The sequence below is a fragment of the Guyanagaster necrorhizus genome, assembly GCF_019112545.1.
Source record: "Guyanagaster necrorhizus MCA 3950 unplaced genomic scaffold BT62scaffold_6, whole genome shotgun sequence".
Lineage (NCBI taxonomy): Eukaryota > Fungi > Basidiomycota > Agaricomycetes > Agaricales > Physalacriaceae > Guyanagaster > Guyanagaster necrorhizus.
In genome coordinates this window covers 462,620-481,458 of record NW_025064885.1, presented here as the reverse complement: position 1 = coordinate 481,458, position 18,839 = coordinate 462,620, and the positions used below count along the sequence as shown (strand labels likewise).

The 18,839-nt window shown below is 47.1% G+C and overlaps 6 protein-coding genes across 6 annotated transcripts; 3 read left to right on the top strand and 3 right to left on the bottom strand.

The window, feature by feature from the left end:
• Positions 1 to 73: 73 nt before the first annotated feature.
• Positions 74 to 865, top strand: BT62DRAFT_929045 (uncharacterized protein). Its single transcript, XM_043185634.1, has 5 exons — positions 74 to 141; positions 192 to 233; positions 297 to 319; positions 385 to 527; positions 579 to 865. Exons 1-5 carry the CDS (start codon positions 96 to 98, stop codon positions 760 to 762), a joined length of 438 nt encoding a protein of 145 aa, XP_043042545.1. The 5' UTR covers positions 74 to 95; the 3' UTR covers positions 763 to 865.
• A 1,669-nt stretch (positions 866 to 2,534) lies between these two features.
• Positions 2,535 to 3,083, bottom strand: BT62DRAFT_659823 (uncharacterized protein). Its single transcript, XM_043181795.1, has 2 exons — positions 2,988 to 3,083; positions 2,535 to 2,927 (listed from the first exon to the last, which is right to left on the bottom strand). The coding sequence occupies exon 2, from the start codon at positions 2,901 to 2,903 to the stop codon at positions 2,634 to 2,636; it is 270 nt and encodes an 89-aa protein (XP_043042544.1). The 5' UTR covers positions 2,904 to 2,927; positions 2,988 to 3,083; the 3' UTR covers positions 2,535 to 2,633.
• Positions 3,084 to 3,298: 215 nt separating this feature from the next.
• Positions 3,299 to 4,698, bottom strand: BT62DRAFT_992171 (uncharacterized protein). Its single transcript, XM_043190326.1, has 5 exons — positions 4,416 to 4,698; positions 4,054 to 4,360; positions 3,975 to 4,002; positions 3,425 to 3,924; positions 3,299 to 3,369 (listed from the first exon to the last, which is right to left on the bottom strand). Exons 1-4 carry the CDS (start codon positions 4,491 to 4,493, stop codon positions 3,495 to 3,497), a joined length of 843 nt encoding a protein of 280 aa, XP_043042543.1. The 5' UTR covers positions 4,494 to 4,698; the 3' UTR covers positions 3,299 to 3,369; positions 3,425 to 3,494.
• A 3,048-nt stretch (positions 4,699 to 7,746) lies between these two features.
• BT62DRAFT_929043 (uncharacterized protein) lies at positions 7,747 to 8,694 on the top strand. Its single transcript, XM_043185633.1, has one exon. It carries the CDS (start codon positions 7,807 to 7,809, stop codon positions 8,401 to 8,403), a length of 597 nt encoding a protein of 198 aa, XP_043042542.1. The 5' UTR covers positions 7,747 to 7,806; the 3' UTR covers positions 8,404 to 8,694.
• Positions 8,695 to 9,774: 1,080 nt separating this feature from the next.
• BT62DRAFT_917701 (glycoside hydrolase) lies at positions 9,775 to 12,168 on the top strand (the record flags this gene model as incomplete). The annotated part of the gene is made up of 4 exons (XM_043184058.1): positions 9,775 to 9,931; positions 9,985 to 10,600; positions 10,650 to 10,984; positions 11,039 to 12,168. The coding sequence occupies 4 exons, from the start codon at positions 9,775 to 9,777 to the stop codon at positions 12,166 to 12,168; spliced, it is 2,238 nt and encodes a 745-aa protein (XP_043042541.1).
• BT62DRAFT_929041 (DUF1793-domain-containing protein) lies at positions 12,115 to 15,824 on the bottom strand. The gene is made up of 21 exons (XM_043185632.1): positions 15,232 to 15,824; positions 15,072 to 15,182; positions 14,940 to 15,017; positions 14,658 to 14,889; positions 14,571 to 14,599; positions 14,229 to 14,516; positions 13,966 to 14,176; positions 13,898 to 13,914; positions 13,690 to 13,834; positions 13,576 to 13,638; positions 13,444 to 13,517; positions 13,194 to 13,388; positions 13,058 to 13,132; positions 12,982 to 12,998; positions 12,856 to 12,932; positions 12,779 to 12,805; positions 12,695 to 12,722; positions 12,627 to 12,646; positions 12,402 to 12,578; positions 12,341 to 12,348; positions 12,115 to 12,288 (listed from the first exon to the last, which is right to left on the bottom strand). Exons 1-21 carry the CDS (start codon positions 15,412 to 15,414, stop codon positions 12,277 to 12,279), a joined length of 2,067 nt encoding a protein of 688 aa, XP_043042540.1. The 5' UTR covers positions 15,415 to 15,824; the 3' UTR covers positions 12,115 to 12,276.
• Positions 15,825 to 18,839: the final 3,015 nt, after the last annotated feature.

The window sequence follows — 18,839 nt, the reverse complement described above, 5'->3', positions numbered from 1 at the left end:
TCGGACGTTTCCATCCTCGGGCGGCTGTACTTGCTCTCTGTCTTTCCCACCGTTAGGATCACTCTTCTTCCTCTTTTTTTTTTTTTTTTTTCAGTATGCCGAAGGTTGTTTCGCGTTCTGCTGTTTCATCTTCAACAGATGGTATGTTTCCTGCTTAGTATGAAATCCGGAAATAACATACCGCCTTGCAGCACAGCCAACAGCCTCATCCGCGGCTAGCCTACGCGTCTACTGTGCGTTGATGGTTGAATATATTTCTCTCAGGCGATGCAGTTGATTGATTCTTCTCATGATAGATTGCATCTGTGGCGAGTTCATCGTATGTCATGCATAAATTACTTGCTATTAATATTTATGTTCCAACTTGTCACCACCTTCCCGTAGCTTGTCATCGACAAATCCCTAACGGCTCTCCCCAAGCGCAAGACTGACGGCGCTATTGTCATTCGATGTCAGGATAGCGACGATGCAAAGGCTCGGGTGTTCAAGCTAAATGCAAATCTTGGTGATCCAGTTCTAATCGAAAGGTGTCTACTCCGTAGGTCAATGGATGCTTCCGGCTCACCGTCCTTCATTAGACAAGGTGGTCATGAACGGCAATATCGCTTCCTCTGCCCTCGGTGTACCTTGCCCGTCGCATACCAGTCGACGCCGCCGCCAGCGAAATCGGGTCCCTTCATTTACCTCTTGCCGGGCGCTCTGACCCAGTTGCAAGGTCAAGTCCCCTCTGACGCTTTCGATAGAGATTATGGGAATACATAGCATAGTATTTCGGTACATTAAAATTACCCTGGCTAGTTTTCTTTAAGTGTACATTAACGCTGTGTTTACCCACCCGCAGGCTTCGAATCCAATCAGACCTGGAGAAAAGATGGATCATGAGTAACAGAACAGAATACGATATGCCAACAGCAGAGATGATGTGATAGAAGGCTCAGTTACCGTTGTAAAAATATTCATGAAGCAAGGGACAGTCTTATGTTCCACGCGTTCATTCAGTGTGAATATGATTGTAATCATAGCCTGTGTGAAGAAAGAAAAGTAACTCACCATAGTAACATACTTCATAGTCGATCAACAGACTGAGAAGACAATGGTCGACTTCTGAGAGGGAGAAAATTTTCTGCATTTTAAAAGCCTTGTCTGTGTTTGGTGTTGTTAGTCCATCAATGCGACACGTGCCACATCTGCTGCCTCAACCGCCCAGATATCCTCTTTTTTTCTAGCACTCTCCTGGCGGACCTCCCGACATTTGACGCATCTTCGTAACACGATGACATGTACGTTGTCGTCCATCCATATCGTGATGGTGACGGTGTGTTTGGCGAACAGTAATTCCACTGCGGGTGTGGATCTTTGCATTGCCAACCAGGTCACTATCTGCTATGACGGAACAATGATCTGATGATCGTATATTTTCAAGCTCTAGAACGATCTTCTAGACGGTTGGGTCCTTTTGACAGAATGTGTTTCGGCAGTTTTACTTGTTCATTTAGTTTCCAGATCCCTAGGGCCTATCTCGGCGGACAGCCTCAGCCATTACCTTGACATGATTGTTCTTAAACTTCATCCTGTTGTATGTCAGAATAGCCCTACGCCTAAAATATCCAGATACAAACCCAAAGTATCCTCAAGCTCTCCCCATTTTTTTTCTGTCATCTCTTGGCGAGTATCGAGATATCCTGCTATGTCACCAACAGCAATGAACAATCTGAAGATGATTTGAGTCCTCACCAGCCCTTTTTGATATCATCTCTTCCGATGGTCGATTAAATCGGACATCAGAAAGAAGTCAGTGTAACGGAAAGGTACTACGTACGCATTAAGTTCGCAAGCTTGTTTCTATGTTTTCGTTCAGCTGGTGTGACTCGCCTGAACCAAAGAGGGCGAAAAAGTTCATGATAATGATCAGATGGTGATGAAAGACCAGGAACTCTACTTGCTTTCTCCAGTGCAAACCTCTGGAATATTAAACGCGCGCACTGTTAGCACAAAAAGCACCCAGAACAACCGAATCAGGTTATAGCTGAGATGACTCGATCGGTGGCGTGTAAACATCAGCGCCGCTGCCCAATATTGGTTGATACGAACGCCCAGTTCAATCAATAAATAATCATTATGGTGGTGACGAGAGTGTTCAGAACCCGAGCGCGCGCAAATCGCAGCTTGCATATAGACTTTACACACAACAATTAAATGATTGTTACCGTTTCAAGTATCCAGTTGTCCTCGAATGCAAGGCTCCGGTAGGATTCTCCCACATAGTTTATTATTCGGTCGTCGTAGGACAGGAAAAAGGCAAAGACCTTAAAATTGCTCGACGGGTGTCGAAATCATTAAGTTTATGTCACTTCAGGTCAGCTAAGGGACTCTGGCTGTGAAGTCCCGGATGAAGGAGAATCCTATGTAAGCAGAAGTGAGCTTTAGGAGCGTTACCAACCGTATAAGCGCATATCACTTTCGCAGCCTCAGGTGAAAAGGCATGCGTTTTCAAATGTCGAGCATCACTTACGAGGTGCCATCGGAGGATAGATGGGTTGATGTCCCGGTAGATCAACGCGATCTGGAGACTCCGCAATCAGCGGCCTCCATCCCCACTAGCAGATATACAGCAACTCCCGTGCCGGAACCAACTACTTAGTCACATATACTCGGTTCTGATGGTTAAGCACACGCCAAAGGCGCGTCAAGGGTAGACCCGAAGTCGCCTGCTGGCTCCTGGAGACAAGTACAAAACGGGAACAGTAAAAAATCACGAGAGGATAACGTGGAAGGAGAAAGGACTTTGGTAAAATTTCTCCGGCAACGGTTGCATAGAGCGGCGGTAACAGGGTGCAGAAGAAGAGGCGGCACCGAGGTTGGCATTCTAGATGGAAAGGACACGTCGTGAGTCGTTGTACCATCACGCGACAGGCATATGCCACGGCCTTGATCGCAGATGTCGTTCAATAAAAATTTTGATAATATAATACTTTGAAGGAACTTACTCATGTCGAACCCATTTCCCGGCTGTCCTCGGATTTTCTACTCTTGTACTATACTATGCACGATATGGCGCCGGAATTTGTGTAGATAGATGTTCACAAATATAGTCTGGGATCAAAAAAGCACCGGCGACATAACCTGGTTTGGGATATGTACCTTTATTCTCAGTCGCGTCGCACCCCCAGTACTGGTCAGGATGTAGAAGTTTTAGATCCACATTATAGAGTGAAGATAACCAAGATATAAGTGGCGACGTTGAGATGTGGGCCAAGACGCGAAAGCAGTCGACCACGATAAATTAACATTCCTAGACGTAAATAGGATAGTGATACGGCAAATAGCAAGACGACGATAGCGGGACCTAGGAATACACACAAATTCATACTACAGAAGACGTCAGCTAGGGCTACAAAAAGGGATGAGTTGAGAGATTCCATACCGGATTGTATATGTACGAGTGTCCGTCCATAAAACTAAAAAAAAAAAACAAAGAGAAACGAAACGAATGATCAAAAGCGAGTGGGAACTCCCATACGCTCTGCCAACGTCCGATCGCTGGAGCCGGTGCGTCTTCCGCCACTACCGCCTCTGTGGTGACCGTGACCATGGCCTCCCAAGCTTCCCCCTGTCGACTGGTTAACATGCACGCTCTTCCTTGACCTGTTACCGTCGCGGTCGTCTCTATCCCGCCGGTCATCATCTACGTCCATCTTGCTGCCGCTGCGGTGGTGACCGCTCCGTCCACGGCTTTCCTCGCGCCGTCTGGGCTCTGATAAACGCGGCTTCTTGTGTGTGTGGGCGCGTGGTCCTGTCGGAGGCTGTTTCGACTGCGTTGGCGACGCCGTCCCGTTACGGTGGTATGCATTACTCGCATTGCCGGTATTCCGTGGTGAGTGGTGTTGGGGCTTGAGTGCGTCGTAGGTTTTATCGAGCTCCGTCCTGCAGCACCAAAGATGAGCTTCGACATCGAAGGGAAGAAAGAGACATACGAGAGAGAAAGGACGACTTTGTGTGATTCTATGTGTACCGTGAGTGAAGTACTAGACTGCGGGGGCTACAGCGACGTACCACCAAGTGCATCTTCGAGTTTTCGCACCACCCGTCTGAGACTGCACACCTCCTCCTTGAGCCGGCCCGTCTCGCCCTGTTTGAGGATCTCGTACAGCTCGTCGTTCTCCTCCTGCAGGCACTTGACCCTCTGGGTCAGAGCGGAGGTTACACTGCTGGACCCCGACCCCGCCTCCGGTTGGATGTGGGGCAGCAGCAACGCCATCAACGGCGGCGGTATACTCGTTGCAGTCGCATCTGTGTTATCCGGAGCCGTTGGAGAAGATGAAGACAAGGAAACATAGGCTCGCAAACGGGTAATTTCGTCCTGGATTGACGAACACGAGTTATTCGTACGCAGAGACGTGAAGCTCAGTACTCACAGAGAGCTGGGCTACCTGCACGTTCCGTTGTCGAAGAGCAGTTTCGAGCTCGAGCTCGCGAGGAGATGGTAGGTCCATGCGGATCGAGCAGGGGCAACTGGCCGCCGGGTCCTTCGACTTCCCCTAATGGCGGGCGTTGAACGTGCCGGCCTGCCGCGGCACGACGCCGAAGTCCAGCTTCCTTTCCAGCGTTCATGCAACCCACGAAGGAGACGATATAAATACCGTCGACGAGCTGGGATGCTTGCAATCCCCTTCGATAATCAGAAAAAGGGTACTTCATGTCAAGATGTCGAGTGGGATGCGCATTGACTCCGCCGACCCGGTGTACTGGTTATCGACAAGTTGAGTGTCACTGCTGCTTCGATGCTTCCTCCAATAATTTCAACATTTCACTGCTGTTAATACTGCAGCGGCAGCTATTCTCAAATACATCAGAATGATGACTGTACTTCTCTTAGTGAACTTGTCATTATGGGGACTTTGATAGCAAGCGGCATCTGCTCTCCCTACCGCACCACTGGCTACTCTACTTGTAAAAAGGCGCCAGCCAAAGCTGAGAAAAGTTATCTCTTGCAAGCATCAAAGAAGGCCGCGTGCATCTCCAAATATCTTCGCTCGTTAACTGCACCTAATACAGCATCATCTTCTGGAACTTGTTCTCCGAATGTCTTCGTGACCTTTATAATTCTTTTGCTTCTTGTGTCCATATATTAGAAACATGGGGAATGTCATGGGTTGTCGTCAGAACTGCATCTGGGAAGTTTCGACCCCATCGATGCATCAAAATTCAATGGAAGATATAGAACAAACCCATGCATAACTCCACAGTGTTTTCATCGGCTTTCTGCGCACGGTTCCTAACACGCCCACTGGACGACTCAGGACTCAGGACTCAGGGCCTGTCAAGGCTAACCCCGCTGGTCCGGGGAAGTATAATGTCACGCCTGTATGCTCGCGGGAGTATAAACGCATTTGGGGAGGGCTATGTTACTGCAGCTCATGAATCGGAAGCGAAAAGAGGGCATAATGTTAGACTCACCTCCGTCAGGGCGTATGAGTAATGGTCAGCACTATCACGGTTAAAGGAACTGGACGGAGGTCTACCTGGACCCGCTGAAAGTAAGTTTGACGATGTACGTACGGGCCATTGGATTATCCTGGATCCATAATTGAATTTCTTAGGCATGACTATGTGGCTGGATGTATTGAATTGTTGGACATAAGTGGTATACGCTGGTGCTGAGACGTATACGGTGGACATCAATAGAAATAGTAGTCAAGAGTTACCTGCTACATCCGTTGATAATTTATTACTCCACATTCAGTCCCACTGACTCGTTTCAACGGCCTTTTGGAACTGCGTACACTGTTCATAATCGGAAAATTGTCGCTGCAGTACCTGTCCCTTGTGGTCAATCGCGGAAAACGAGCGTCGCATTTCTAAAAAGCTCAGCAGAAGTTGCTCGGATAAACATATGCCTAGTTTCAGAAATACGAATATCCCACCTCCACATAGATCTTCCTGTAGTCTTCGGCCTCGCCTGGAGTGTTCAGACTCTCCGCTTTATCGTTCCGCCCAAGCAAGAACTCTTCTTCCGCCACCGGCCACCTTCGCACGGGCCTATCGTTCGTCCCGTCCTCACGTCAGCCGTCGTTCCCCCCGCGTCGGTCTAGGCATTGAACCAACATTCTGTATACGTTTCACTGCCAAGGGGAAATAAGAAAGAAAAGAATGACGCCACAAGCGCTGCAGGCTCAAAAAAGTTCACCGCCATGATAATTAAGCCTACTACAATTCAATCCAATACGCCGCGTGCCACCTCCTGAACCTGGCCTGAGCGCTATTAGCCCCGAGTTGACTGACGTCGCGCAACGACGAAGGCCGGCCCGTATTCCGAATTAAGCTTCTCCGACGGATTGATGTCGGCGTCGCGAATCCACCGATCGCGAAAAATAAATTCAAATGGATATACATAAGGGTGAATGTGACTGACGATACAGGAACGAAGCCTCCCCGATGAGCCCGCAGTGAAAGAAGTTGCCTAGGATCCTACGCTAGTACTTAGTTGTACATGCGAGACTAATTTAGTTGTTGGCGACATCTATGGCAACACGTAGTCTGGAGGCGAAAAAATATGGCAGAAATAAATCTCATTCTTTATATTCATGGAATAGAGATTTACGCTGAAAAATGATCACCGGGGTATTGATACATCATCTGGATTCCTTGCCTAGAATACCGGGTGATGACTATTGCGTATATGAATGCGAAGTTTCCGGTACCGCTTGATATATGATCAAAGGAGCTTTCCAATAGCGGGTGCATGTATACTTTGTGACGTAAGAGAATGGAACAAATAGTGGCCGGGAGCCACCGCGCGGCGTTGTCGACAGTCACAAGCGCTGCAGGTGGAAAAATGGGTTGTTGACAAATATTTATGGGAGAGCTGCGGCAAGGAAAAAGACGAAAAGAAAAAAAGAAGTGCCGATGGAGTCGTAATTGCACTCCAGAATGTCAAACGACGACCAGCCACGGGTCAGGACACGAACCAAAAGGCAAAGTAGACAGCAGAAACAATGAAGAAGAGCAGACACCTGTATTAAATGAGCTTAGCCGTTACCATGGCGAGAAGCAAAAAGGCCGACATCGGGATACACAGAGAGAAACAGAATATGAAAGTAGGTCGTAAGCGCAACAAAGCCCTTCTGAGGATCATGCGGAGAAAGGGACCGAAAGGGACGCAGTGGTGAACGGGTGCCTATATGTTGGGATGTCGTTTTCCGTGAATTGTCGGGATGCCGTTATAGAGGAGAAAGGAATGGCAGGGAAAAATTTAAGCTGCCGAGCGAATTTGATGTGGAGGAAAAGGAATTGGGTGCAACGGGCGCTGATGAGCGCGTCAAATTAGGAATGACGAGAAATTGAAGGAGCTGCCAAAGGAAGGCAGCCTCGAGGCAAGGTACGATCTACACAAAAAAAAACGTGGAGTTTTAGCAGAAGAAGGCCGAAAGATCGTGGGATACGAGGACAGGCGCTGGGAAATGCAGGAAAGGAGAATCAAAAAGATGAACTGAGGGACAATGGGAGGCGGGCAGGATATGGGCTGTAACGATTCTCCCGGAATGAACGGGCTGAATAGAGAAGGAAATGTGCAGGAAGCTAGCTTGATATGTCGAACAGTGGGATTTGAACAATGGAGATGACACTGGTACTGACGTTTAATAGCAGCCAATAGTAGTAGAGACGTGATGAGATCTTGCATCCCGATATGGGAGAGTGCCCGATTTGGAATATGTCGTTTCATTTATGTAACGGCGGATACATTAGCTGGATAAAAAGAAAGCAGACAATGAATGCAGCCTCAGTGTCGCCAATCGCCAATCGCCAATGCCCTCCTCATACCGTCCTCACACCCCGCCTCCCCGTCGCCCGTCGCCCGACATCGCCTACATCCCATTGGGTCCCCCGCCCCGCCGCCATCTCCGCCCAATCCAGCCCCAACGCCTCACCGCCCGTTCCTGCGACAGCCTGAGCCAAAAGGCACGCTCGGCGCTAACAAAGACACCCTCAAAGAGCTCACTGAAGCCGGTCACCCCCCGGTCGCTGCCTGCACCTTCCCCGCCGCCCCGCTCACCCAGCTTCAGGCCCACCCACCGCCGTTCGCTCTCCTTTGCCATCCCGTATCGCTCTCCCCCTGCGAGCCCTACGTTGGCCAGTGCACCACCACCAGTACCGCCCATTCCCGCTTTTGCACTCAACCCCACCGATAAAAGACCCGTAATCCATACACCACCATCACCAATTGTCACCCCCATCTATCTCCCCGACTTTGACGCCATCTCTCCAATAGCGACTACACCTCCACCCCGAGTCGTGCCCCAGAAACGTCATGTCTCCGCTCCCTCAACAGCCGGCATGACTTGTTTCAAGTTTTTCAAGTCGCGAAACGCGCATATACCGCCACGCTCGGCATGTGCCGTGTAACCCCCACTCGGACTAGTTTAATCCCACCTTCGTATTTCACCTTGCCTTTCGTATAATATACAGTATATTTTTCAACATCACTTACTTTATTCCATCATATTCTTGCTTGTTGTCTTGCTAGTTGTCGCACACGTCGCTCCTTGTATTCACTTGTTCTGTATTGTACCCACTGCATATCATCATTGTACAAGTTCCGTTGAAGATTTGTAGAATATCAGATTGGCGCCCTTCAGTCTGGTCTAACTTGTACCCGTGGGACGCGCCAAAGGACACGCCATGCGGATAGTTGGGATGTCCACTGTGTTGACTTGTCGTTGCCATGCTCAAGTCGGATAAGGCGGATGAAGAGGCAGATCCGATCTCGTTCGAAGGCTTTGAATTGCCATACTACCCATCTTACACCCGCTCTTTTACACATGAAAGGAAATTGACGCGTCGAATTCGCGTCGAGACCCATATAAGCTTTATCAAAAAATGATGATACCTACTGTTTACAACCGATCCACTGCCTCAATGAATCCATTCTTATTTATTTCGAGTTGGTCATCTGGCACATAGGCCCATGCTGATGCTGATGCTGCTACTTGTGTCTTAGTGGGAATATTTCACGCGGACAAGGATATCGGCTGTACGACGGCAAAAAAGAAAGCTCGTAGTAAAGCAAGCAGGGTGCAACGCCGCAAAGAGAGTCAGCTAATGGGCCTCTCTTGATCAAGGCAGTCCACCATGCATCTTGTCAGCTATCCCGAAAACTCTGGAAAATATCTGCGCAAGTTAAATGCTCCAGGAATTATCGGGCCGTAATCCTTTTGCGTTTGTTTGGCAGCTCGACGCTTTGCCTTCCACCGCCAGTGTGCACGCCTGATATCCTCATTGCTACGCCCTGCAGCCTTCAGCGGCATGGATATCGAACTATAAGGGGATGTCTCCACAGTCTTCAAAATCAATTTGACTGTTTCTCCCCGGGATCGACGTGATGGTCAACGAACAGACGCACTAACAACGATCATGACTCCCGCCCGCTTCTTATTTCTGAACTGAGGTATGGCCTTGAGTGCTAGAATTAGACAATGTTCCGCTCTTCATTGATTCTCAATGCCGCACGGGAAGTCAACCTGTCTATCAGCAGCTGTCATCCATATGGTATATCACGGCCACGTGACATCGTCCGGAGGCTATGACAGTAGTTACCTTCGAATCTGGCTATGCGCATAACTTACTATAAGACCCATGGCTGTTCCATTCCACTGTCGCTTGTCTCAAAACCAGCTTAACACCCAGGTGGTGCTTCTGTTCTTTCAACGCCCTGGTGTTGTTCCCTGCTATTTCTTCGCCCTGGTGGCGCTATATCCCATGAAATACTCAATGATAATGGCCAGCAACAGAGTTCCTCTCCTACTTTCCTTCCTTCTGCTTGCTTACCTTGTTCTGGCTTGGGCAGCGCCTCTTCCATCAGAACCTGAGTCTGCTACGGATATATATGAGCATGCTGATGACGGTATCGCGCTATTCAAAATGATGTCAAAAGGTACGCTGTCGTCCGCTTCGCTGTTGTTTTCTCATTAACCATTTCTGTCTTAGCAACAAAAAGGCAAGCCCCAGGAGCTAACCATCCTTCTGCTGCCCCTTCAACGTCCGATGCCGCCGCTACTGATAGCGTTCCTGCTGCCAGTCACGGTGGAAACACCATATCTGAGGGTATACCTACCAGCACTGCCTCTGTTGGCGTTCCTAGTACAAGCACTCTCAGTCATAGCGGTACAAAGTCTGATGCAGGGGCGGCTAGTGGGAACACTCAAAATCCCTATACCTCTGGTAATGGTAATGAAACCGATAGTGACGACGACGCAGATGCAGTCAACAATTCAGCCATTGGTGACGATAAAGCCACGAGCTATGGGGCAACAGACAGTAGCAATGATCCTAGTGGACGAGATTCTACTACAGGCCACTCCGGCTCAACCAAAGGGCCCCTTGCAATGGCTTATTTCCCTGACTGGGCTGGAATAACTGCCGAACAACTCGACTTTAGAGTGTTTGACTGGATTGATTTCGCCTTCGCTATTCCCAGTTCGAGCGGTAGCGTCGACTTTCAGGACGAATCCTCGGAAACAAAGCTTTTGGCTGAACTAGTCAAAGCCGCGCATGCGGCCAATACGAAAGTTAAACTTAGTGTTGGTGGATGGACTGGTAGCAAGTAAGTATCTCGTTTGAATTTATGAAGCCCTCCTTTATAAGATTGGTAGGGATTTCTCCAAGATCGTCTCCTCTGGACAAGGCAGGAGCTCGATGGCCGAAAGCATGCTTTCCCTGTACAAGAAATACAAGCTTGATGGCATTGATATTGACTGGGAATATCCTGGACAAGCTGGAGACACATCTGCCTTCCAAAAAGATGATTCCGCAAACTTCCTCACGTTCTTACAACTTCTTCGTGAAACACTGCCTTCCGGTGCGAAAATCAGCGCTGCTGTCCAGCCTACCACCTTTGTTGGTGACTACAGGCAACCTATGAGTGATATGTCTAAATTTGCCAAGGTTCTCGATTGGGTTACGATTATGAACTATGACGTTTCATTATGTGAGGGATTTATCTGGAATTCTGAAGGAACCCAATAACTAGCACATATTTTAGCATCTTCGACGCCAGGCTCCAATGCACCTTTGGGTAGTTGCTCCAATGCCAAACGGCCCAATACCAACGCTAAAGGAGGTCTTAAAGCATGGACGTCAGCGGGTTTCCCGGCTAATCAGATCGTCCTCGGGATAGCATCATACGGATACATCTCAAAATCCACGGCGAAAGAGTTGGTAATTCGTGATGACCGTTCGGCCAAAAGGCAAGAAACATCCGGGGAAGTAGGTACTGGTAACACCGCGGGTATTACAGGTGCTCCTACGGGCTCGGCACTTGGTTCTGGTGCTATTAGCACTGCCGCTCGTTCTGCTACCCCGTCTACTACCTCAACTGGTGTCGAGGATGATGTTGCCAGCCAAAAAACATCCGGCGGTGACGATGATAAAAATACCACTGATGGCAGTACTGATGATACCGCCGACAGTACCACCAGTGACACTACTGGCAGTGCGGGTGACAGTATTAGGACCAGTGGGAGCATAAGCCTGACTCCTGATCAAGGTGGCAATAACATGATTGTGTTCAACAGCCTCATCAAGCAAGGTGCTCTGACGTCCGACTACAAAGGAGCCAAAGGATTCACACGGCTCTGGGATAAATGTTCTAGTACTCCGTTCTTGCGTTCGGAAACCGCTGATCAAGTCGTCTCTTATGACGATCCTCAGTCGATCATGCTCAAAGGCCAATTTGTCAAAGAGTCTGGCATGCTGGGGACGAATATGTGGGATATCAGCGGAGATACGAAAGGATGGGCGCTGATGAATGCGGCCAGGAAAGGGATGGGCATTTCGTCGAAATCATCATCCTCAGGTTCTCAAACTTCCGTGATGCTTCTGAAGAGCCCGGAGGCTCTGGCAGAAATACCAACGGCGATACAGATGAAGACGCAAAATGATGGTTTGACAGTTCAGGGTCCCAATACCGGAGGCGATTCTACCGCGGGAACTTCTGGTCGTCCATCTACAGCCAGCCAGATTTCGGCAGTGACTAGCGGTTCACTTACTGCTAATCAGACTCCAGTCGTAAATGGCGGTGATGCATCCGCATCTACCCCGAATGATCAAAGTGGCACCGTTGGTGGCTTCAACCGTCGTCGCCGACGTATATATTCTTCATCTGAGAGGTAATCATAATGGGTATCGTCATACTTTTTGTCTCGTATGTATCTTCGTGGCTGTGTGGGTTTGAACGTTTGAAAATTTGCTCGAATTGGGTGTGTCAATTATCGATAGGCCTCAAAGCACCAGCTAACGAATAAGTCAGTGTTGCCATAGGTAATCGTTGTCAAATGGTACTTGCAAAGGCAACTGTAACGCCACAATCAGTACATTAAAAATAAACCAACTTTATTGATACTTACGATGTCCCCCTACGACCGGTCTTGCTCTGAACCCTTCAGGGTTACCGTTGAGTGTTTCATACCAGTCTCCGAGAGGCTGAGAACTTCGTCCATCCGACGCCCAGTTCCTTACCGCCAAGATAAATATATCACGTGTTTCATTATCGGTCATGAATGCGCTCGTCCAGATCTCCCAATCTGATCACAGATTATTATCTTGCTTCCGACTATGAAATTGCTACGAACCTGATTTGGTGTAAGTATGTCTGCAGGGAATGTTAGCGCTCACTCGACTAAATATGGAACGAAAAAACCTAGTGTCTAGTGGTATCCCGAAGGGTTCTGTTCAGATTGGTACGTGAATATGTGATTGCTTGCCATTGAGATGACGATCTTACCTGTCACGGTTTTATACCAGGCGGTTTCTAGACAGGATTTCATGCTGACTGTAAAGCGAAAGGGAGAGTGAACATACGCGTTTCATACACCGACGTCGGGAACAAGTTCAATCCTAATAATTTATCAGCGTACAGGTTGTATGACAAACCCCAACTATCAATATTCATCAACGTTTGTCGAGATTCATGTGAAGTATCCTTACCTTGAGGAATTGCCGTACTATTTTATTGAGAAGTTACCACCACTGTCATTGATTATTCGGACAGGTTAAAACTTACAGATAAAGTCAAGTGTTCACCGCTGTCAGAAACCGCCAGTGTTTGCCATCGAGTTACGTAGCTTTCCGCAATTGACTAGTAATCAAAGGCAATGGGTCAGACCGAGCAATATACTACTGTATAGAGGATGTCATACAGTGTAGTTGTCGCTCTTAGCTGTGTTGCCCAACAGAGACGCAATTTCAGCCATGGCCCTAATGCCGATGATACCTTTGATAGCCAGGTTGGTTTGATTTGCGAGAGATCCCGCAAAGTCATCGGTACTGATCTGATTGGCAGGAATAAGTGCGTCCGTGATCAAGAATTGGGTCCATTGGTCGAGTAGATCAAACTGTCAACATGCTTTGAACGGTGCGAATACCATTTAAAGAAAAAAAAAAGCATACGTATGTGGTGAGATGGGTATTATCCCCCGTTCGTTGTGCATAGCTCAGAGACATGATTAGCATGTTTCCGCTCTCTGTTTGGAAGGTGAGTTTCCAAAGTTGGCCTCAACGATAAAGAGATGAGTATCTCACCTTCCACAGGCATAGCTTCGTCGCCGCCGTCATTATGCCCGTATGCTTTGGGATAAGACGAACCTGAAGGACAGATTTGTAATTACAAGGGTACAAAACGAAATCTTCCCCTACCGATGTCATGAATACTCCAAGCATTGGGATACTGACCCGTTGCCTGGTATCGGAACAGCGGTTCCAGCAAGTGCTTTCCAAGCGTCGGGTTTGTGTATAACAGTACAGGCCACGCCGGGAATATGACATCGACTGTGTTTACATTCTTCAACGGCAAGAAGCATTTCAGAGACGGGGTTATAGAACTTAACATAACCATTCAACTTACTCCGTCGCTGGAGATTTCTGTTGAGAAAACTTGAGTAGGAAGTTGATTAGCAATGTAAAAAAGCCCACCTTTCATGAATACCAGAACGTCATCCGTATTCCATGATCCATCCGTACTCTTGGAGATAGTCACTTCCATTGAGCCCATAGCTTGTCGAATAGACAATGCAACGACCCCTGCGTAGTCTTCGGAGATCGCATAAGCATCGCTTTCAACCTGGGAATCAAAAGCGCTCGCTTGGGAATGGGCGTCTGGGTAACCTTGAAGAAACGATTCAATCTGAACGACAGGCATCAGGATTGATCAATACAAATAGGTGAAAGATACGTACTAAGCTAGCAGCATCGGAATACTGGCTCCAGAAATAGAGGCTTCTGGCCTGATGCCCATTATTTGCGATGATATAACTAATCGCAGGATCGCGAATATGACCGACAGCAAAGATCAGTGAATCCGTTGAACTAGAAACAGAACCAAGATCGCTAGCCAGGGCAAAAACAGGCCAGTTGTCGCTGACTGCACGGAAATCCGTATCCTGGGTGTTGGGTAGAACACCGTTGCTGATGAACTGTGCACGAACCATGACATCAGCTCCCGTTTGATATGTTGTACGATCGGTCTATCCAGTAACGTTAGATATGTCAATCAGGAAAACAACGAAATGAAAAAATACGCTGATGGTAGAGTAAAAAGCTGATCCATCTATTCAAAAGTTGTAATCAACCATGCAGAGAGAACATAGTAAGTAGTGCTAACTCACACTGTGTATGATCGTTGACCTCGGAGAGTACTGATGGATCTGTCAGCTGAACTTGATGGGCGACGACGTTCCCGGTAGAAGTAGTCCAGTTGACTGTGAGTGATGTATCTCCAGAAACCCATTCAGCGCTTATATCGGTATATACTCGGACTGAGTGTTCAGCGCCATCCGTCGAGGCGGCGGAAACAGTCATGTATGCGAGTGGGATCGACTGTTTTACAAGGTCCGTTGCCTTCCAGATGATTGAGTGCTGGGTACGTTAATTTGCATGAAAAAACCTACATCCACGGGACTCAAGAACGATACAGTGAGTTGAACGGGTCCAGCCACTAGGACAAAGGTGCTTTGTGTGGATGTGAACTATCACGAGGCGCAAGCATTATAAATGCTCTGAATTGCGTCACAATCACTTACAATGAAACTCGTTTGAGCAGCTTTCTGAAAGGTCGCGCCGGGAACGTTGGCGCTTCCAAGGAAACTATAGGCAGTTCCATCTACCTTGACAAAGCCGGCCCAACCAAGGACCTAGAGACTTGCTGTAAGATTACAAAAGGTGCGATGTTCGGACTCGTACAGAACCCGTCCAGAACGTTGGCCAAACATCATTGAGAGCAGCACCGGATCCTTGAGGAAGCCAGGCCGAGAGATACGGTGTTCTCACAGCAAGAGGAATAGACGGTGGATTGAAGGGCGTCGCAGTCCAGTCCAAGGCTTGTACATAGGCGAAGAAGAACAAGAAAGAGATCAGCCTCAGCATACTGTACATGGGACTGTGATTGTGGGGAATGAAATACAGTATGAATTCCCGCGAGTTTATGTAGGATGATGGGATGATACCATCTTGCTTCCTGAAGCGAAGCAGTGCATAATTGTTATGAGGGTTTGACAGCCATGTGGTGCCTCTCTGACACAGGACGAAAAAATCCAATTCGTTTCGCAGAGTATAGGTTGCCGTTTCAAGTCTTCGTTGCACCATCTGCACAGAGTCATAGGCACTGACGATGTATTATGAGTACAGTTCTTGAGTTAACACTAAGAAGATGTGGTCATTGCCCATTTAGATATAGCACTACTCCCATGTGCAGCTTGAGTTCATAAGGGACGCCAAAAGGATACGAGAATATGCAGGTGATATCAAGGTGATATTGGGGATTGTGCAACCGCGTGCTACAACTAAGATAGAGACCAAATCAAGACGAATGAAACACCTTCTCCGTGACCGTGACCGTCATGGCAGTGCGCATTATTTGTCTCTACCCTACGGCGATGTATTTCTTTGGGCAACCTACCATTCCTTCTCTCATGATGCTTTTGAATACCCTTGTTATATTGTCCCTGGAGGCGTACTTGCCAATCCTCGACAATAACGACATTACTACTACTGATAATCCCAACTTCGCCCTACAAAATAAAGCTTCAACCACCTCGCCGTTGTCAAATTCCACATTGCATGTAGCTTTCAGCGTGGATGTCGGACCTTCGTCTTCTAGTTCAGAAGCCGTCTTTTCTATTCATCTGAGTCTTCGGAAACAGTATCGTCTCAAGCAGATTTCACGCGGCGAAGACCTCCAGTGATAGCTTATTTTCCAAGCTGGGCTAGCGACTACTCTCCTGAAATGATCACCTACGCGCTATATGACTGGATTGATTTCGCGTTTGCTATTCCTGACATCAACTTCAATTTGACTTGGGATGGGTCGGAGGCTCCTGCCCTTCTGAATCGCCTTGTGAAAGGATGTCATGTCAATGACACAAAGGCCAAGCTTAGCATAGGCGGTTGGGGCGGAAGCTGGTTAGTCAAGCGTCCCGACGCTGTATGCCGATGATTTCTCAGCTACTTCTCTACTGCTGTATCAAACGAAACAAGTTGCAACGTTTTTGTGTCAAACATTGTCAACGTCTACTATAGGTTCAACTTGGACAGAGGCGAATCCCGCAATCAAGTCAGCCTGTCCAATTCAGCCAACTTTTTGTTGGAGTTAACGAGGTAGGTGCATGGACGTGGTGAACGAGAAAGAGTTCAGAAGAGAACGGGCACTAGAATAGAACATCGTAATGTTACTACATAGATAATGAGTAAATACAGTCAAACAGAGGTAGGTACAGAAGATACCCACATCTCAGTGTTGTCGTTGAAAGCTGAGACATGCGGAACGGTGCGTCATACTGAAAAAGGAAAGAAAATCAAATAAGTAAGTGAATATGTTTGTACTATACTAATTCTACATCTAACACTCTCCCTTGAAATGCATATGGTTCACTTACATGATGCCCAATGTCTCTGTAAACTTCTTAAACTTTGGACAAGCCAATGGCTGTTTAAGGATGTCAGCAATCATGTCATCAGTTGGGCAATACAGCAACTTGATGTGGCCTTGCTCAACAGTTTGCCAGATGAAATGGTATTGGACTCCAGTGTGCTTCATTTGTTCATGGAATACTGAATCCTTGGCAATAGAGAGCACATTTTGACTATCAGAGAAGAGGATAGTAGGTTTTATTGGATAAATGAAAGGGTTTGCAACAAAAATAGAGAGCTCAGAGGGAAGTTTGTGGAGCCAGATCATGTTCTTTGATGCTGATGTTAGTCCAACATATTCTGATTCACCAGTGGAGATGGTAATGATTGGCTGCTTCCTCAATGTCCATATGACAGTGCCTTGGCCCATGAATAGAATAAATCCAGACATGGATTTCCACCCAGGCTGGTTGGCATATACTGTATCATGATAGCTCTTAGGAGTGATGTCAGGACCATCAATTATAAGCCATTGGTCACATGTACTCTCAAGATAATAGAGAACTCAAAATCCAGCTTTCAGGTGAGTTGAATATGGGTCTTCCATGAATTGTGAGAGTGCTGACACTGAGTAGCTGATTTTAGGGCAAGATCCAACTGGGACATATGTGAGAGCTGGATTTTGAGTTCTCTATTATCTTGAGAGTACATGTGACCAATGGCTTATAATTGATGGTCCTGACATCACTCCTAAGAGCTATCATGATACAGTATATGCCAACCAGCCTGGGTGGAAATCCATGTCTGGATTTATTCTATTCATGGGCCAAGGCACTGTCATATGGACATTGAGGAAGCAGCCAATCATTACCATCTCCACTGGTGAATCAGAATATGTTGGACTAACATCAGCATCAAAGAACATGATCTGGCTCCACAAACTTCCCTTTGAGCTCTCTATTTTTGTTGCAAACCCTTTCATTTATCCAATAAAACCTACTATCCTCTTCTCTGATAGTCAAAATGTGCTCTCTATTGCCAAGGATTCAGTATTCCATGAACAAATGAAGCACACTGGAGTCCAATACCATTTCATCTGGCAAACTGTTGAGCAAGGCCACATCAAGTTGCTGTATTGCCCAACTGATGACATGATTGCTGACATCCTTAAACAGCCATTGGCTTGTCCAAAGTTTAAGAAGTTTACAGAGACATTGGGCATCATGTAAGTGAACCATATGCATTTCAAGGGAGAGTGTTAGATGTAGAATTAGTACAGTACAAACATATTCACTTACTTATTTGATTTTCTTTTCTTTTAGTCTTATTCTTTGTTGAAGCTGAACCTTGTCCTGTCTTTCCACTGTCTTCATACTGACAATCTGTGATGGGATGGTCAGTTTTACCATATACTGGATTTGTGCATTTGAGGTGAGATTAATCAGATTTTTTCTTCAACTTCTCTCCAGAGCTCTGACCCTTTTCTTTGCTCTGTCATTAAGCAGATATTGCTACATTTTCAGCAGTGGCCTTTTATATGATCTTTTTATCCTATTCTTTGTGTAGAGCTGCAGTAAGGATGTCTGATGTCAGAGTCTTTCCAGTAAACTTGCTGGCAGCAGAGAGAGTGCAATGAATATGGTCATAGGAAGATGGAAGTGATTTTTGGATCATTAAAGTGTACTAATTGTCTTCAATCTTTAGATCCATCCCTTCAATTTGTTTATAGAGGATTTTCATTTCAGCAAGGTGTTCATGCATATTGCCTTCATCAAGGCAGGCCATGTTTTCAAGCCAGGTAAGGAGATGTTCATGTACAAGATCACTCTTGCCAATCATGACAGCAATAAGCTTCTTTCAGATGAAAGCAGCTGTTGCCTCACCTTTGATCTCATTGAAGGTAGAGTCAGAAATGGCTTTATAAATGGTGGTACACATCTTTG

What these genes read in the sequence shown, in the direction of transcription:
- BT62DRAFT_929041 (XM_043185632.1), bottom strand. Translation starts at nt 15,414, where the DNA reads ATGCTGAGGCTGATCTCTTTCTTGTTCTTCTTCGCCTATGTACAAGCC. An exon ending in CGTTCTTGAGTCCCGTGGAT is followed by an intron (nt 14,890 to 14,939) that starts GTAGGTTTTTTC and finishes ATCATCTGGAAG; the next exon opens with GCAACGGACCTTGTAAAACA. An exon ending in TTGGAGTATTCATGACATCG is followed by an intron (nt 13,639 to 13,689) that starts GTAGGGGAAGAT and finishes TCTGTCCTTCAG; the next exon opens with GTTCGTCTTATCCCAAAGCA.
- BT62DRAFT_929045 (XM_043185634.1), top strand. Translation starts at nt 96, where the DNA reads ATGCCGAAGGTTGTTTCGCGTTCTGCTGTTTCATCTTCAACAGATG. An exon ending in GGCTAGCCTACGCGTCTACT is followed by an intron (nt 234 to 296) that starts GTGCGTTGATGG and finishes TTCTCATGATAG; the next exon opens with ATTGCATCTGTGGCGAGTTC. An exon ending in GATCCAGTTCTAATCGAAAG is followed by an intron (nt 528 to 578) that starts GTGTCTACTCCG and finishes GTCCTTCATTAG; the next exon opens with ACAAGGTGGTCATGAACGGC.
- BT62DRAFT_992171 (XM_043190326.1), bottom strand. Translation starts at nt 4,493, where the DNA reads ATGGACCTACCATCTCCTCGCGAGCTCGAGCTCGAAACTGCTCTTCGA. An exon ending in ACTCGAAGATGCACTTGGTG is followed by an intron (nt 4,003 to 4,053) that starts GTACGTCGCTGT and finishes CGGTACACATAG; the next exon opens with AATCACACAAAGTCGTCCTT. An exon ending in AAAGTCGTCCTTTCTCTCTC is followed by an intron (nt 3,925 to 3,974) that starts GTATGTCTCTTT and finishes TTGGTGCTGCAG; the next exon opens with GACGGAGCTCGATAAAACCT.
- BT62DRAFT_659823 (XM_043181795.1), bottom strand. Translation starts at nt 2,903, where the DNA reads ATGGTACAACGACTCACGACGTGTCCTTTCCATCTAGAATGCCAACCT.
- BT62DRAFT_929043 (XM_043185633.1), top strand. Translation starts at nt 7,807, where the DNA reads ATGCCCTCCTCATACCGTCCTCACACCCCGCCTCCCCGTCGCCCGTCG.